We start from the raw sequence: 18602 nt of genomic DNA on the forward strand, positions 1-18602 counted from the left end.
ATGAGGGGATTGAAGTTGATCCCGAAAGAGTAAAAGTGATCACATCATTCAGAGCGCCGAAAAATAAATAAGTAGGTACGTAGTTTTCTTGGTTTAGCTACATATGTATGTGGGTAAGTTTGGAATTGACTTGGCAGACAGCACCGAGCCTCTAAGGAAACTAATGAGGAGCAAGGAGAAATTCGTTTGGGGCAAAGAGCAGGACGACGCATTTCAAGGAATAAAAATAGAGGAATGCTAGTCCGGTGGCCCTGGGTGCCGTATTAGTGCAATTTGATAAGGCAAATACTTCGCGGATCATTTCATTTGTCAGTAAGATTCTCTCACCGGTGGAAAAGAGATATTTCCAAACCGAAAAAGAAAGTCTGGCCTTGGTGTGGGCTGTGGAAAAATTTTGTTATTATTTGGTCTAATAACCGATCACAAGCCACTAGAAACCATATTTAAGTCAACCTCACGACCCCCAGCGAGGATCGAAAGATGGTTGCTAAGGTTACAGTCATATCGTTTCCGAGTGATATCCTATTACGGGGATCTATTAGTAATCCAACGAAAGTTGCGAGAAATAATTCTGGGCCGCGCACATGAGGGACATCCAGGAATAAGTGCAATGAAACGGAGGTTACGCTCCAAAGTTTGGTGGCCTTGTGTGGACAAAGATGCTGAAAAATACGTCAAGACTTGTCAAGATTGCCTTATAGAGTCAATGCCACCTAAACCAGCTCCGATGGAGAGGCACCCTTTCCCGAATGGACCCTGGAAATGCTTAGAAACCGATATTTTGGGTCCTTTACCTAATGGGTAAATGATACTATATTGGTACTAATTGATTACTACTCCAGATAAGTATATGGAGTTCAAAGTGATTAAGTCGATAACATCTAAAACCATTATTGATGAAATGGAAGAGATATATTCAAGATTGGGATTTCCAGAGACACTAACGTCTGACAATGGAAGGCAATTCGTAAACGTTGAGTTTAAAAGTTTTTGCAGTACCAACGGCATTCGGCTAATGACTACGCCCCATACTGGCCTCAGGCTAACGGCGAAGTAGAAAATATGAACAGGTCCCTAGCGATACGTTTAAAAATAGCTCATGCAAACAACGACAACTACACAAGAAAGAAATTCAGAAGTTCGTTGTGCATCAAATGTTACTCCGCATGGTACCACGGGCGCTCCACTGACAGAACTAATGTTTAACAGAGTAATAAGAGACAAAATTCCCTGCATTCAGGATCTTGTGGGGAAAATGGCAGACTCAGAAGAGAAAGATAAGGATATGCGGAGAAAAAGATAAAGGGAAACAGTTGACTGACAAGGCCAGGAGTGCGGGAGATGTTGACATCCAAGTTGGAGATACAGTACTCTTAAAGAATGTAGTATTTCCGCATAAGTTGACACCCACATTTGATACTACCACGTATAAGGTAGTAAAGTGAGGAGGAAATGTTGCGCAGATTTCCGCTGGTGGTAAAACTACACCAGGAATGTTGGTCATTTGAAAAAGATTGTAACCACAGATACATATGTATATATTTGACGCCGACCGTGCCGGACGGGAAGTCCGAAAGTTATTAATATAATATTATAATTGTTAGTTATTTATATAAATTATAATAAATCGTGGAAATATAGAATACAGAATATTACACCTTCCTTACCCACGCTGGCGTTAAAGTCGCCAAGCACGAGTTTGATATCGTGGCGGGGGCAGTTCTCATAGGTGCGCTCCAACCGCTCATAGAAGGCATCTTTGGTCACATCGTCCTTCTCTTCCGTCGGGGCGAGGGCGCAAATCAGCGATATGTTGAAGAACTTCGCTTTGATGCGAATTGTGGCTAGACGTTCATCCACTGGAGTGAATGATATTACTCGGCGACGGAGTCTCTCTCCCACCACGAATCTTACATCAAAATTGCGGTCCTTTATACGGCCACTGTAGTAAATGCCACAAGGACCCACTCGTCTCAGCCCTTGTCCCGTCCATCGCATTTCTTGGACGGCAGTGATGTCAGCCTTCACTCTAACAAAGACATCAACCAGCTGGGCAGCGGAACCTTCCCAATTAAAGAACCGGACATTCGAGATGCATGCCCTCAAATCGTAGTCCTTATTTCGTTTGCCATGGTCGTCATCATCCGAGGCTGTCGATTAGTTTTTATTGGTACTGTTTTTTTACGTGACGGGTCCCAAACCCAGCGCCCAACCCTGTGGAGGGGATGTTTCGCCTTCTCACCTTAGCTCGCCTTCAAACGGATGTTCTTAGGCTACCCAGAGGATAATTGGTCAAAGACCGGAAATTGTGAGCTGCTTGAATCATATGTAAAACAATCGTTTCGGGCCGCTCCCAAGTGAATGGTGATTAGAGAACTTTCCTCACTTGCATAAACTTACACTGACTCCATCCTCCAACGTCAACTAGAGCATCGAAATCCAAGTAATTATCGTGTCGCGATGTTTGTGGTTAAACTCCTCCGAAACGGCTTGATCGGGTCTCATGAAATTTTGTGAACATATTGGGTAAGTCAGAGAATCGGACGAAACCTCCTTTTTCGTTCTCCTAAATTTTAAGGGTAGTCCACCCCAAAATCGTTTTTTTTTTTAATTTTTAGATATTTTTTTGTTTTTTATGATACAGCATTAAAAAAATACATACAACTCTGAATTTTCCCGCTCGATGCCTACCGTTGTCACCTCTCATCCAGCTATTCAGTGGATATTGATTGAAATGAGCCTGTTGAGATGTGCTGGTTATCAGGAAAACCATTGCATGGTTTACTTATCGGTACAGATCCAGATTCAAGTATTTTCCTAAAGTCAATGGCGTAGCTACAACTTCGGGCGCCCGGGGCCAAGGGTCTTCTGCCGCCCCCCTTTATCTACCTACCTACAAGTTTCATGAGGTGGTTCGAACAAAAGTGAATTTTTACAAAATATCTTCAATATTAAGTACATAAAAAAATAACACAAAATAAAATAAAATAATGCTTTATTTACTCGTTAGAACTAAGTGTTTTTTTGAAATTTATACAAAATAAATTTATATCACAAATTATACGATAGAAGTTAGAAAAAGGCTCAAAATTCTCACAATACGGTTTTTGAGGAAATTGATAGTAAATTTGCAAGACATCTTATTAAAAGCCAAAGAAAAACCCCATTTTCGCCCTATATCTTGTACACTTTTGACACAATTTGCAGGAATTTTTGGCCGAATTGGAGTTTTAAAAAACAGCGAAGATCGTTTTGCCGCCCCCAAGACGTTGCGACCGGGGCGATGGCCCCATTTAATTCCACGTTCAAAATACAATACAAAGTGATAATCATGATGTTGTCATCAATTCTGATATAATACTCGTACCAGCTGGAGAGCATATACGTAGATTCAACGCACCTGTTGTTGACGACGTTGCTGAAATCATGGTTGGTGACCGTACAGCTACGCGACAAATCGTGATTCGAAGAAGAAATAATAATCTTCAGTTCATTAGTGATACCCACCGTTCTAATGACGCTCTCCAATATCCACTTATTTTCTGGAAGGGACATTACGGATATTGCGTAAACATTAAACAATGAGATCCCATGACAGGTAATTCATTCATTATTAAAAACATAATTAATTATTATTAAGAATCTTCAATTAATACAAGGTATATTATTACAGGAGCCGATAACAAATAAGAACGTTAGCTCTAAGGATTTTTGTTCGTATCGCTTGATGATTAGACGCGGCTCAGACAATATCATTTAACTATGTCGTGAGCATTGTCAATAATTTATGGTCGACATGTACATATGTATGTATGTATATGATTAACAGAAAATGCGTGCTGAAGAATATATTCACTTGCGGGATACATATAGGATGCTTTTACATGTAATCCAAAATGACAGGAAATTACATTGTTGCTATTACCAGTGTTTGAATTATAACATCAAACTGTTTGATTTGTAAGATCAAACTTTTGAACTCAAAAAAAGATTATTTATTCTTTACCTCTGGTGGGGGGAAATAAAATGACCTTCATTGAGTGAGAAATATTTCATTCTGATTTTATTGTTAATTTTTCTTTGCTTATATACAAATTTTTAAAACTATCTTATCTAATTAAATATATGTATGTGTATGTATGTTACAGCACACCACATGGGGTTGTTTTCAACCATACAATGCCATACATGTGTGCGTGTGTGGTCATACAATTTATGTTTTATGGTTTGGGCTGTTTTCAAGTGCACAAGTGCATTTGTAATCAATTGCCCAAACCTAAGTAAATATGTTTATATAACATATCTTGAGTACATGCGTATTACATTTAAATGCATACGTGCCTCATGTATGTATGTACATATGTATATGTGATGCATATATATGCATGTATATTTATGGGTTTATTTATGTATGTATTAATATATAAATAGATATTTATATTTAGTATAATTTCGGCTTTGCATATAAATAAGCATGTTCAATGATATTTGAACAACCAGGACGAAATGCAATATCGCAATCGTTGTGACATTACTGCACGTGTGTTTATTACAAAATTGCATGTATTTGGCCCCACACGTTGTTGGATGTATTCACTTGAGTGGCAAAAACGTGGAACGCCGACAAAATACGTGCTACAGGATTCGGCACTCGAAGTGTAACCAACTTCAGAGCGTTCGCGCAGCTGTCGCACTGGAATCAGCTGTTGCTATAAATTTGCTGAATTTCGGATTGTACAAAAGCGTTTTGCCAAAAGTGAACGCAAAAAAAGTGATCAGTAATGGAATTCAAACGTAATAACGCTTTATATCTAGCTGGAAAATCACAGCCAGTAATTGTTCGTGAGCTCAAACACCTTTATGTGAATAAAGTTTTTGTTTATCGCACCATCACTCGTTACAATGATATTGGTAGCATCGAAAAACGCTATGGAGGTGGTCGTCAAAAATCAATCAAATGGCTAAAGAACTGAAAATATCCGACCGCAGCATCCGACGCATATTGAAAAATGAGCTCAAGGTCAAGCCTTACAAGTTCCAAAAGGCCCATGATCTCACACCGAAGCAGCAACAAGTAAGACTTGAGAGAGCGAAGCAGTTGTGTTTTCTGACGAAAAAGATTTTCCAATTGAGCAATTCGTAAACTCTCAAAATGATAGGGTTTACTTTACCGACCGTTCATACGAGAATCTAAGTCATCAGTTCTCCACCAGGAGGCAGCACCCGCCACAAATAATGGGTTTATCGGGAAAGTGTTCTGGAGGCTGCTTTGAAGCCGTGGGTAAACAAACATTTCCGTCGCAAACCATGGACGTTTCAACAAGACTCAAGACCGTCTCACAAAGCGCGAGTGAACCAAGAATAGCTGAAAAACAACGTTCCGAACTTCATTACGACCACACAATGGCTCTCGAATTCACCAGATGCGAATCCAATGGATTATTCTCTCTTGGCCATTTTGGAGAGCAAGGTCCGAAGTAAAAAATACACCAGTCTCGAGATGCTGAAGAAAGCCATTGTCCGTGTGTGGGCCAAAATACGGGCAGCTTGCGATTCATTTTTGACCGTCTCAAGGCCATAGTTAAGGCAAAAGGTGGTCATATCGAGCAAAAGTGAATTGGTCCTGAATTTATGATTATTTTCACACATTTTGTACTTTAAAATAAATAAAAATAATTTTCCAAACCGAATTTAGGGCTTTTTTAATTCGAGAGATTCGAGATCCGTCTACTGATCAATTGGTGGTACCATATTCACCTTTGCTGAGCAAAACATTCAATGCTCATATTAATGTTGAGTCATGCAGTTCGATGAAAAGTATCAAATACTTATATTTACAAATATGTTAATAAAGAAAGTGATATGGCTGTATTTAGAATTGAAAATACTAATCTAAATGAATACTAATCATGAACGGGATCCAGCAGTTATCCATTTAGCTGCCCATCTTGAAAACGACCAGCGCGTATATTTCATGGACGAAACAGCGCTTGCTCGTGCTATAAATCGACCAAAAACCGCGCTCACCAAATTTTTTGAGCTGTGCGATCGGGCTCAATCGAAAAAATGTATGCCCGGCAGAAAGGGACACCTTTTGATGCGTGCCCCGGGTTATTTAAATCAAATACTTTGGGTCGTATATATACAATCAATCCAAGGCAGGCAGAGTATTTTTATCTGCGACTGCTGTTGGTTAATGTCACCGGACCATTGTCATTTCAAGTTATACGCAAGGTAGATGGACAACAGTATCCAACGTATAAAGATGCATGCCTTGCGCTAGGCTTACTAAAAGACGAAAACCAATGAGACAGTATGCTTGCTGAAGCAGCATTAAACTACACAGGAGCACAAATTCGTCTTCTATTTGTTACAGTACTTACCACATGCTTCTCGGCCCGAGCGCAAATGTTGTGGGATATTTACAATTATGCAATGACTGATGACATTTTCTATCGATAACGTACAAGGTACAACGTTATCATTAAGTCATGCCATGTACAATGAATCGTTGATTGTTATCGAGAATCTTTGCATTGCTATTGCGAATTTACCAATCAGTCATTTCGTAATGAGCTTAACGAATACTTTCAGAGCTGGAGTCTTTTCGTCCATCCGAACAACATGATCTATCCAGCGTAGCCGCTGTCTTTTAATTCGCTGAACTATGTCAATGTCTTCGTATATCTCGTACAGCTCATCGTTCCAACGAATGCGATATTCGCCGTGGCCAATGCGGAAAAGACCATGAATCTTTCGCAGAACTTTTCTATCGAAAACTATCAACGTCGACTCATCAGTTGATGTCCTCGTCCAAGCCTCTGCACCATATAGTAGGACGGGAATTATTAGCGACTTAGAGAGTTTGGCTTTTGTTCGTCGAGAGAGGAATTTACTTTTCAATTGCCTACTCAGTCCGAAGTAGCACCTGTTGGCAAGAGTTATCCTGCGTTAGATTTTCAGGCTGTCATTGTTGGTGGTGTTTATGCTGGTTCCCAAATATACGAAACTATCTACAACTTCAAAGTTATGACTGTCAACAGTGACGCTCCCTGCGGGGAGGGAGATATGAATATCCCCGCGGTAAGGCATGCCTGTCGTAGGAGGCGACTAAAATCCAAATGCACTATGTTTGACATTCACATGTCTGGTTTATTGAATGTCGGCATAGTCAGAGATGTCAGAAAAGTGCTATGTATATTGAGATGCTATCATATTCTTTAAATGGGTTTGCGATTATATAACAAACACTTAATGGATTTGACGGTTCTTAAGAGCTCCTCGGAGTTCTTAGGAGCTCGACTGGCAGTAGCGCGAGCTACAGGTCACACCAAAGACCAAAACATGGTACCACGGGGAGCAGTTTGCCCTTGGAGTTCGCTCCAATCTGCTCATTGGGTCTTGGCCCTTTGGGGAGATTCGTGGTGGCTGTGGTTTAAACCTAAATGCAGGAAGGGCAATAGTCCAATGTGAAGTCGCACTGCGGCCGGGTGCCGGACCCAGAGTACGGCAGAGGTTTTAGATGGGCCTCGAGCCCGACCAAGGTGGCTAGGGTGTTTCCTTTGGTTTTCACCCGAACCGATTGGAACCAAAATGTATGTGTGTGGGGCGGCACTCATACCTTGGTTTCTTCCAGAGTGTAGTGTTGTGCATGCACTTACACTTTGGGGCGCTGATCAACGCATTAATTTGATCTATGTGCTACTAGCAATAGATAGCGCCGTGGATTTGAGCCTTCGTAGGCAGATACCAACGTAAAACACATTGACAGTTGTCAACAGTGACGTGAGAGCCAAGTCGCGAGTGCGACGACTGTTTGTTTGATGACAGGAGATATTTCGTTTTGCCCTCGTTCACTACCAGACCCATTTTCTGTGCTTCCTTGTCCAGCCTGGAGAAAGCAGAACTAACGGCCCGGGTGCTGAGGCCGATGATATCAATATCGTCGGCATACGCCACAGCTGTACGCTCTTATAGAAGATGGTACCTTCTCTGTTTAGTTCTGCAGCTCGAACTATTTTCTCTAGAAGCAGGTTGAAGAAATCGCACGATAGGGAGTCGCCTTGTCTGAAACCTCGTTTGGTATCGAACGGCTCGGAGAGGTCCTTCCCGATCCTGACGGAGCTTTTCGTGTTGCCCAACGTCAGCTTACACAGCCGTATTAGTTTTGCGGGGATACCAAATTCAGACATCGCGGCATAAAGGCAGCTCCTTTTCGTGCTGTCGAAAGCAGCTTTGAAATAGACGAAGAGGTGGTGTGTGTCGATTCTCCTTTCACGGGTCTTTTCCAAGATTTGGCGCATGGTGAATATCTGGTCGGTTGTTGATTTTCCAGGTCTGAAGCTACACTGATAAGGTCCAATCAGTTTGTTGACGGTGGGCTTTAATCTTTCACACAATACGCTCGATAGAACCTTATATGCGATGTTGAGGAGGCTAATCCCACGGTAGTTGGCGCAGATTGTGGGGTCTCCTTTCTTATGGATTGGGCATAGCACACTTAAATTCCAATCGTTGGGCATTCTTTCGTCCGACCATATTTTACAAAGAAGCTGATGCATGCTCCCTATTAGTTCTTCGCCGCCGTGTTTGAATAGCTCAGCCGGCAGTCCGTCGGCCCCTGCCGCTTTGTTGTTCTTCAGGCGGGCAATTGCTATTCGAACTTCTTCATGGTCGGGCAATGGAACGTCTGCTTCATTGTCATCGATTAGGGAATCGGGTTCGCCTTCTCCTGGCGTTATGCGTTCACTGCCATTCAGCAGGCTGGAGAAGTGTTTCCTCCATAATTTAAGTATGTTCTGGGCATCAGTGACTAGATCACCTTTGAGGGTTCTACAAGAGTATGCTCCGGTCTTGAAACCTTCTGTAAGCCGCCGCATTTTTTCGTAGAATTTTCGAGCATTACCCCTGTCGGCCAGCTTATCAAGCTCTTCGTACTCACGCATTTCGGCCTCTTTCTTTTTCTGTCTGCAAATGCGTCTCGCTTCCTCTTTCAACTCTCGGTATCTATCCCATCCCGCACGTGTAGTGGTCGATCGTAACGTTGCGAGGTAGGCAGCCTGTTTTCTCTCCGCTGCGACACGGCACTCCTCGTCGTACCAGCTGTTCTTTTGCTCTTTCCGAAAACCAATGGTTTCGGTTGCAGCTGTACGTAAGGAATTTGAAATGCCGTCCCACAGTTTCCTTATACCGAGTTGTTGACTAGTGCTCTCAGAGAGCAGGAGTGCAAGCCGAGCATAATACATACACTTTTACAAAAACAAATAAGGAAGCGCTATGTTCGGGTGTAATCAAGCATGGGAGTTTGCATCAAGCTTTTTGATTGTTCGGATAGTAGAATATAATTTCACATATTTTTGGCATTATACTGAAGTATGTTCAATATTATAGGTTCAGTTAATTTTGTAACATTAACCCTTAAAAGCCTGATAACTACGACTCATTCAAAATTTTGATATGTATTGTAATTGTCGGTTACAAATAACATTTGTTCCAAGATTTTGCTCTTCAAAGATGAATCAAAATAATGAAATATTGGCTATATTTTAAATTTTTTGTATTAAAAAGGGAAGAATGTCACGCAAGCCACCAATGAAATTTGTGAAGTTTATGGAGACGATGCTGTATCACTTCGTGTAGCACAACAATGGTTCGCTCGCTCCCGTTCAGGAAATTTCAATTTGCACTGATGAAAGTTAACCTGATGGAATAAAGTGGTCGACCAAAAGTACATATTTGTTTATTTATTTATTAGTATAAATATAAAAAATTAAGTTTAAGTTTGATTAGAAGTACGAAAAGACTTTTTCGACTACACAATATTTTTATAAAAATCCATATATTATTGAAATTTGTATTAAGTTATTAGTAAAATGAAGAATAAAATGAGGTGGTATGGAAATCCAGACAATAATTTTGCTATGCAGATAAACAAAGAGATATACCACACTTTATGCAATAAATTGCATACGTGATGAGCAATTAGGATGTTTGCATCTTGATTTTCTATCATTTATAAACTTTGGAAAATGTCCACTAATTTCTAACCTTTTCACTTTTGATCAAGACTTCGGCAATTTCGCAAATAAATTCGTGGAAGTTCATGTTAAGGTTTGTTTTCGCTGTTACAGAGTAAAGACGTTTATAGAGGGGCAAAGAAATAGTCAAACAAATGAAATATTTATCGGCTGGTCCATTTGTAGAATCTAATGATGAATCCATAAAATCCGCACCGTCCATGTACTTTTTATATTCGAAAAAATACAGTTATTGACGAAAGTTCGGTTCATTTTGAAGTGGATAGTCTTCGTTCCCCGAGTAAATTTCAAAATGGTAACAAAAGTCTAAATCATTGCTCGTCAAGAATAATTTGAAGCCGCAAAGCATTATAAAAATTATTAATTTCGTTGAGCAATTTTGTTTGTCAACGCAAAGCCATTCTCTTGCGGGAGCATTATTGAAATTTTTGTTAAGTGCTTTAATCCATTGCCGTATTTTGAACAGACGATCAACGACATTTGCTGACAAGGATTGATTCGATATCTGATCATGAGTTGTTGTGGTTCATTGCGCGCCCTCCTGATGCTTAGTATTACGACAAAGAGGCATTTCGTTATTGCTCTTGATGTGCAAAAATTTTCTTATGACAATTTCGTGTCATAGTTGCTCTGATACGAAGACTAACATATGTAATTACCCTAATATATACGCATATTTGGATATTGGATTACTGACATGAGATGGTTAATACGCATAATATTTTATTTTTCGGAATTCTAAATTGTATAATTTCAGTCTACCGAAAAAATATAATTTCCAACGATTTTTTATGCCTCTATACTTGAAATGTTAACTACGGGGTAAGTTTTGAGCACTGAAGGTGAACGATTAAAATATTTATTAGGTATAAGCTGAACCGATTTAGCCATGTCCGTCTGTCTGTCCTAAGTTTTTGAGATATCGATCTGAAATTTGGCCCTTACCCTTTTCTCCCCAAGAAGCTGTTCATTTTTTCGCAGATATCTTACCCTTATAGCATATTTGCTTTCAAACTAACCGATCAAAATCAAGACCTTGTAAAACTTTCTTATTTAACAAGTTATCTTCACGGAATTTGGCGTACGTTATTTTCTAAGGTAAAGGAATTTACATAAGTAGATGAAGATGTATTGCCGTTGCCCTCATGTTAGATGACAGCTCGAGTTTCAATCAGTTTGTAGTGCCAGATTTACATTCGTTATTACCTTGTATAAATGTAATGGTGTGAAATAAAAATATATCGTTTATCAAAAGAGTATTATAGCGACAAGCTCCCACTTTATTGTTTATTAGAACGTAATTAGGTAATCATCTCCTTATAATTAAATTGTACTACAATTTTAACTAACTTTTTAGTTGGTATTCATATTTATAGATAGGTATTGTATTTATTTATAGAACATTTGCATATTTTTGGTTAATATAAGCTTTGGTGTGATAATTATGAGTACGAATCGAGGCAGCCAGAGTTTGAACAAGATGCTTATCCCTTTTGCTTGAACATGTGTATGAGTCAAGGTCGCGTCCACTGTTGATGAGGCAAAAAAAGCCAAAAAATATATTGAAAATAACTACGTCTAACAGCTGTCTACACTAGTTAGCTGATTTCAATCTCTTACCTAGCGTTGCTTGTTCTGAGCACGCGTTCAGCCCAAGTTTGTGCGCGCGGTATTTCCCTTGAAACGCCAACCTGCTTCTTATCCAAGTAATCAATTACGTCATCATAGTAGTTTGTTCTGTAGTTGTACATGTATTTATACTGCAAGAATTGTGGTCTGAAAAATAAATGGTAAATAAATGTTTGCATGTCGAAGTACGAAATGCAAATTTAAAGCAGCACAACAAAATTCATAAAAACAAATGTTAATACTTGTTCAACTTACCTCACCCAGTGACGATATAGTTGCACGGGCTTTCGGTACCCATCGTCTTCTGGCGGCGGTGGTGGCGGTGCCAATTCTTCTTCGGCGGCAGCTGCTTCAGTTTCGCCTCCTGTTGGGGCGCTCTCACCACCACCCGCGGCAGGGGCAGCACCTGCATCTGCGGCAGGGGCAGCGGCAGCGGCAGGAGCAGGGGCAGCGGCTGGCTCACTATCACCCTCATCGAAACCCCATGGATCCTCCTCATCAGCCATTATACGAGTTTACTTGAAAGATAGTTAAGAAAAGAGGAAGCAACTACTCGAATTATTTTAAGATTCAGTAGTGAAAAGTTTAGCTAAAAGTGCAATTGGTTGGTTTTTCGAATTTTATTTTTATTATTTTCTAAGTAAACGGCGCTGACTTAAGTCTAACAACAGAAATAAAATATCTAGTAAATGAAACTGCTTTGACTGCGCTAACTACTCTGGTTATAGTCGTTTTTATCCTTTTCTTTTATGAACGCTAACTATAATGCCAAATAATGAATGAATAAATTTTAAACCATCCCACCTTCTTTACCCCTATATATATATATATATACATATGAATATATACTATTTAATTATTATATTATATAAAAAAGAAGCGCAACACATATGAACGTTACACTGTGTGGAAAGTGATAAATTGTCCGATGAAGAGGTACACCAAAGTCAGAATACTACAACCGAAATGTTAGAAGTGACGATATCATAAAGATAAAAAGTATTATTTCAAATTTAAAATATAATATGAATATATTTTTGTCTGAATTAAGTAATTATGAGCAATGAAGATGCTCTATTAACACAATATCGATTTAATTTTATTCAGATTTGTATTTTACTTAAGCGATATGAGAATGTATTAAACAATGTTTAGGGGTAAATGGTTTCTTAATTTTTTTAATGTGTACGATTTATAAAAAGAGCGACAGGCACCCCTCATAGTTTCCACTCATTATAGTTAGCAATAAGCAATTTTTACTTTCAATTTTCTTCAGTATATCTTGGTTTATATCTGAAATATTTATTTTCTTTAACTATCAGATTTTGTTCAAAATGTAATAACTAAAAAAAAACTTGTTATATAAAATTTAACTCCACTAACTATTTAATTCAGATACTCTACTATTGATAAGGTGTTCAATTTTATTTGTAAATAATTGTCATTGAATTAAAGGACAAAAATATATATATTACAAGTATTGAAATTGAAACAATTTATTTTTAAAAACTTCTCACTAATTTATTTATTATTACTTTTGAAGTTATTTATTATTATCAATTAAAGTTATGTAATCTCCACAGAAGCTAAGTAAATACAAAAAGCGCCTTATTTGCCTATTGATAGCTTCAATGTCAATAGGTTTAACGAAATTAACAAAGTTCACGTCAGAATTTTTTGAATTACATTTATATTCATTACAATTGGCTTTTTGCGTTTTGTTGGCGCCTCGCACAACACTGCAACACTGTCTGCTGCAATTATGCAACTTGTTTGCATCTAATATGGCAAGAACTTATCACATTTCATTCGTTCGGACCACTTGCAGCTCACAAACAGATTTCAACTGATAATACAACTGAAATAATAACCTTAAAATATGCTTGATGTTGCACAATAAACCCAAAATAATTAAAAAATAACTAATTTTTTTTTAATATATTAGTTAAAAATAATTTCGAAAGAGCAGTTTTTAATAATAAGCAATATTATTTTGATAAACTTTGCATAGAAATATTATTTTATATATAATGTATTATATTATATATATATATTGTTATTATCATGCGTGCGAATCCTCTACAAATGCACAATTGAATTTTCTAATCGCTTTAAAGTGATCAACTACTAATTGATACCTTCAAGAGGTTGATGTTGATTGAAGAGGTATACAAAAAACACTGCAATCGAGAAAGTTAATTTAGAAATTGGAAGCCTAACCAATTACTGAGGCGAAGGTTTTATCGCATTTTATTTGCAATGATTAGCCAATCAGCGTTAAGTAGACAACAACTACGCCAATTAATACCTATGCGAAAGACACTTTTAGATTTAAAGGCAAATACACGTATTTAAATTAGTGCATTGCAATGTACATTGATTAATTACGCTTGGCAAGTACCCGATAATATTAAACTTTTAAACGTAATATTGTTACACAGTGCGCATTGCATTAGTTGCTGGCGGCGAACATAAAATATGTACATATGTATATCCAAAGAATATGTAGGTTTTAGTTGAAAATGGCAAAACCCCATTGAAGTACTAGTTGCAATTAAGCATATGTGCATACTTTTACTGAACAGTGTATGATTTTTTATGTGTTTATTTATGTATACACATGTAAGTTGTATGCTATGCAGTGGGTTATACTTTTTCATCATTTTGTTATAAAGAGATTCATGGTAGTACGATGGAGGTTTGACAGATCAGAGAGTTTTAAAATGAAGCAGATCTTCCACTGCCAATGAAAAATTTTGCAAAAAAAGAAACGTTTACTATGCAGTTTAACTTGATTTATGTCAGATGATAAGCATTTACCAACATTTTATGGAAAGCAGATAATATCCAACTTTTCTTGTGTATTTTTAAATCTTCATGGCTCAGTTTCTCAACATTAATTATATTTACAATTTTAAGGAATCTAATTATTTATTAATTATTACAATTTTACATCATTAAAACATACATCAATAAAGATTCCATAGAAGCGTTTACAAATAAATAAAATATAAAGTAAACAATTTTTTTTATAATCCTGTAAAATATGCATTTTAGGATCCATAAATTTACGACAAGCTCAAAGTTAGCGAAAATATTCAAAATATGATTAAAAGTAACTAAAACTCATCGTTCCGATATGTGAAAAAATAATGGTCGATCAAAGGTAAAAAACGAAAAAAAAAGAAGTCTATATGATTAGAAAATTGCAATTTCACAATATATTGGTAGTCGAAAAAGTCTTTTCGCATTTCTAATCAAAATTTTTTATTATTTTATTATTATTATATTATTTTTTTTTTGTATTTATAATAATAAACAAATACATATGTACCGTTTTGGTCAACCACTTTTTGCCATTTTTCCGCTAGAGACATAAGTACTTTCATCAGTATAAATCGAAATTTCGAAATTTCCAGAACGGAAACGAGCGACCCATTATTGTCTCCGTAAACTTCACAAATTTCATTGGTGGCTTGCGTGGCATTCTTCCCTTTTTATATAAAGGTTTCAAAATATAGCGAATTTCTTCATTATTTTTACTCATTTTTGAACAGCTGTAACTTTTCTATTTCCCCGAATTTAATTATTTTTTTGGTTAAATGAAGCTTAAAATCTCATCTTTCCAGCACCATATGGTATGACAATGTGATTGGTAGCAATGGAGATTTGTGGCAACTCCGCCTGCAGCAAATTCCAATCATCAGGAACGACAATAGTATGTACCACCAGTCGTCCGGCGCTTTGAAGTCAGAAGTACTCAAGGAGGTGTCAGACATCATCAGCGCACCGCCAGCTCAAGATAAGTACATCTATTTAAAAACCAATCTCATAAAACGTTTCACCGATGTTGACAGAGCTTGAACTCGGGAATCGGAAGGCTAGCCAGCTTCTCAGGGAGATGATGATCCTGGCTAGCAACAGAGCATCAGAAGAGCTTCTTCGCAGTAAGTGGTTGGCGCTGCTGTCTGAAATCGTATGCAAAATCCTCAAAGCCATCCAGAATAACAGCACGCTTAACCAGCTCGCCGAAGCTGCAGACGGTGCCATGGAAAACCACACCAGTTCTCAGGTTATGTTAACTAGCATCCAGGCTTTACCAGCTCATGTCCAGGCCGTCACAAACAGTGGTTTTCATTTTCAGCCACATCACAGTTACGACACCAGGTTCTCTGTCGAGCACAGACTCAGCAACCCAGAGCGAGCCATAGAGACTCTGACAGCCGCATTCTCCGAGTTGTCCAACAAACTCGGCAAAAGCAGCGAGAGACGTCCACGATGACGATCTCGAGCTCCAGGAACATCAGATCTTTGTTTCTATCTCAGCAAATTCGGGGAGAGACCCCACCGATGTCTTCAACCCTGCACAAGCCTGCTACCAACGAGGGAAATTAGCGAGGCTATCGTCATCAGTCAAGACGGTTGGCGACAGCAGTCATCATGTTCCATCCAACAAGGAGTATCGCCTGCATGTACCTGACAGATCGTCACACCAGAGATTCCTCGTTAACCCTGGCTCAGTGGTCTCTGAAGTACCACGAGCTTTTGTCAAGCAAAAACTACTGCCTTCGGAATTTAAACTTTACGCAGCAAACTCAACTAGCATCAATACATACGGTCACCAACTAGTCACCCTCAACCTTGGTCTTCGTCGAGCTTTCACATGCCCTTCATCATCGATGTTCAGTCTGCGATCATTGGGGCTGACTTCAACGTACACTATGGCCTACTGATAGACCTAAAAAAAAATCGACCCGTTAACATCACTCACTACGACGGGAGAACTTGCTGAAACCACGGAATATGGTATTTCGACAGTGGACCAGAAAGCCATTTTCAACACCCATACCGATAACAGGTATATCGACTTACTAAATCGTTTCAGCATGTCTGACGTAGCTCACCACATTAAAAGCAGCAAAATATGACATCAACCTGTTACTACAGCTTGGGGTGATTCGACCTTCTAGCAGCAACTGGGCCAATCCCATCCGCATGGTACCCAAGAAGCTGGGGGTTGGCGATGCTTCACAACTATGTACACTGTACAGACACCATTGAATTCCTTTCTAAAAAAATGCCAAGAAAAACGACAAACGCAAAGTGCCTTGATCACCAGAGGATAAAAAAAGCCGTAGTAGACTGTAAAAAGAGTGTTGCAGCAGCAACTAGAACAACATTCTTTTTATCTACCGCCTCTCTCTCTCTCACAACTCAGCCATAGGTAAATCGTTAGAGCAGTTCGAGGATAGCATCTGGAAGCCAATTGAATTTTTCTCCAGGAAGCTCAGCCCCACAGATATGACAGCGTGTACGTAAGAGAGCTGTTAGCAGTATTTGCAGCCATTAGATTTTTCCGACACGCCACGCCACTTTATCATTAAAATGGATCACAAGCCTCTAATCTACGCTTTCGCCCAGAGATCCAGTAGAGCTCCTCCACGACAGCTAAACCAGCTCGATTACATCTCCCAGTTCACCACGGAGATCGTTTACATCAAAGGTGAAGAGAACGTGGTGGCTGACGCCCTATCCAGGATTAGTGCCATTAGCATGCCGACCGTTTTGAGCGCCGAAAGAATTCAGCATGAGCAACAAGAGGATGAAGAACTCCAGCAGCTTATTCGCAACAACAACACGACTTTGAAATTACCACGTCTATCAATTGATGAAAACACTTCAAATTTAGATAAATCTTCCAGATGACCCGTTGCTGTTCCTCTGAAGGACATGACGGCTGACGTTGTTTGCACTACTTTCTATTCGAACTGGATTACTCAGTTCGACACACCGCTAACCATCACCACAGATCAAGGAACCCAGTTTGAGTCTGCGCTCTTCACGGCTTTGACACGGCTGATTGGTGCCCATTTCATAAGAACAACGCCATATCATCCGCAATCAAATGAACTGGTAGAAAGGTGGCACAGAACGCTCAAGGCGGCCCTAATGTACAACACTGTTTCTCCTTGGCCGGAAGTCTTCCAACAGTGCTCATAGGTCTTCGCACGTGCTATAAAGAAGACCTTAACGCCTCACCTGCTGACCTTGTATTTGGCACAGGTTTACGTGTTCCGGGAGAGTTTTTGGTTTCAGAGGACATGCCACCGGACCCACAGATTTTCGTCGAGAAATTTCGTGAGCATATTAGAAAATTAAAGCCTATAACCCACATATTAGGCTATATATGCAGTACAAAGTTACCCGGAATTCTTTATATTAAGTATGGGGGCTAAGGGAAGTATTGGTCCGATTCAACCCATTTTTGGCATACAGACATACCATTATAATAGTAGGATTATCCCTCAATTCCAGTTGGTCGACATTTTCGGTCAAAACTCAACTATAGGGGGGGTCCACATATTCGGTACCTGGGGCCTAGGTTGGATTTGAACAATTTTTTTATTAGGTGCTTAGTTATGGCATTTTATAGGTTTTCGGTTAATGGCGATTTGTGAGCGTGGCAGTGGTCCGATTTCATCAAGATACCTCAATTTTTACTCAAGTTACAGCTTAAACGGACGGAAAGACAGACAGTCAACCGGATTTCAACTTTCCTCGTCATCCTGATCATATATAACACTATATCTATCTCGATTAGTTTTAGATGATACGTACAACCGTTAGGTGAATAAAACTATAATACTCTGTAGCAACTGGTTGCAAGAGTATAAAAAAGCGCGCTAAGCACACTACCTTACGAGAAACTACTCGCATAGCAGTGGAAATGTGCGCATATTATGACGACGGTTTTATTTCATTATATCACAGAAACGGTGGCTCTTAGGAAAAAGTCACTAACATACAGCTCGTGTATTTATTTATTCTTCAATGCCTCACTTCACCGTACTAAAAGATAAAGATATTTAATATACTCCAACTCCAAAACATTGTAAACAACAGGTACTGAGCAATTGACTGATATTGAAATTTCTG

At 38.9% G+C, this 18602-nt stretch overlaps 1 protein-coding gene across 3 annotated transcripts in view; it reads right to left on the minus strand.

The window, feature by feature from the left end:
• Positions 1–11281: 11281 nt before the first annotated feature.
• Positions 11282–18602, minus strand: part of LOC126762375 (flightin) — an 81653-nt gene continuing 74332 nt past the window's right edge. Inside the window, exons 1-4 of one of the 3 annotated variants that reach the window (XM_050479102.1) lie at positions 13805–13896; positions 11922–12215; positions 11658–11813; positions 11282–11566 (exon numbers count right to left, since the gene is read on the minus strand). In XM_050479102.1, the coding sequence (XP_050335059.1) occupies positions 11431–11566; positions 11658–11813; positions 11922–12172 (543 nt within the window). In that variant the 5' untranslated portion in view covers positions 12173–12215; positions 13805–13896 and the 3' untranslated portion in view covers positions 11282–11430. Of the gene's footprint in view, positions 11567–11657; positions 11814–11921; positions 12216–13804; positions 13897–18602 lie in introns of those variants that run through there. The other 2 variants (XM_050479103.1, XM_050479101.1) reach the window with 2 other exon arrangements.

The sequence above is a fragment of the Bactrocera neohumeralis genome, chromosome 6, assembly GCF_024586455.1.
Source record: "Bactrocera neohumeralis isolate Rockhampton chromosome 6, APGP_CSIRO_Bneo_wtdbg2-racon-allhic-juicebox.fasta_v2, whole genome shotgun sequence".
Taxonomy (NCBI): Eukaryota; Metazoa; Arthropoda; class Insecta; order Diptera; family Tephritidae; genus Bactrocera; species Bactrocera neohumeralis.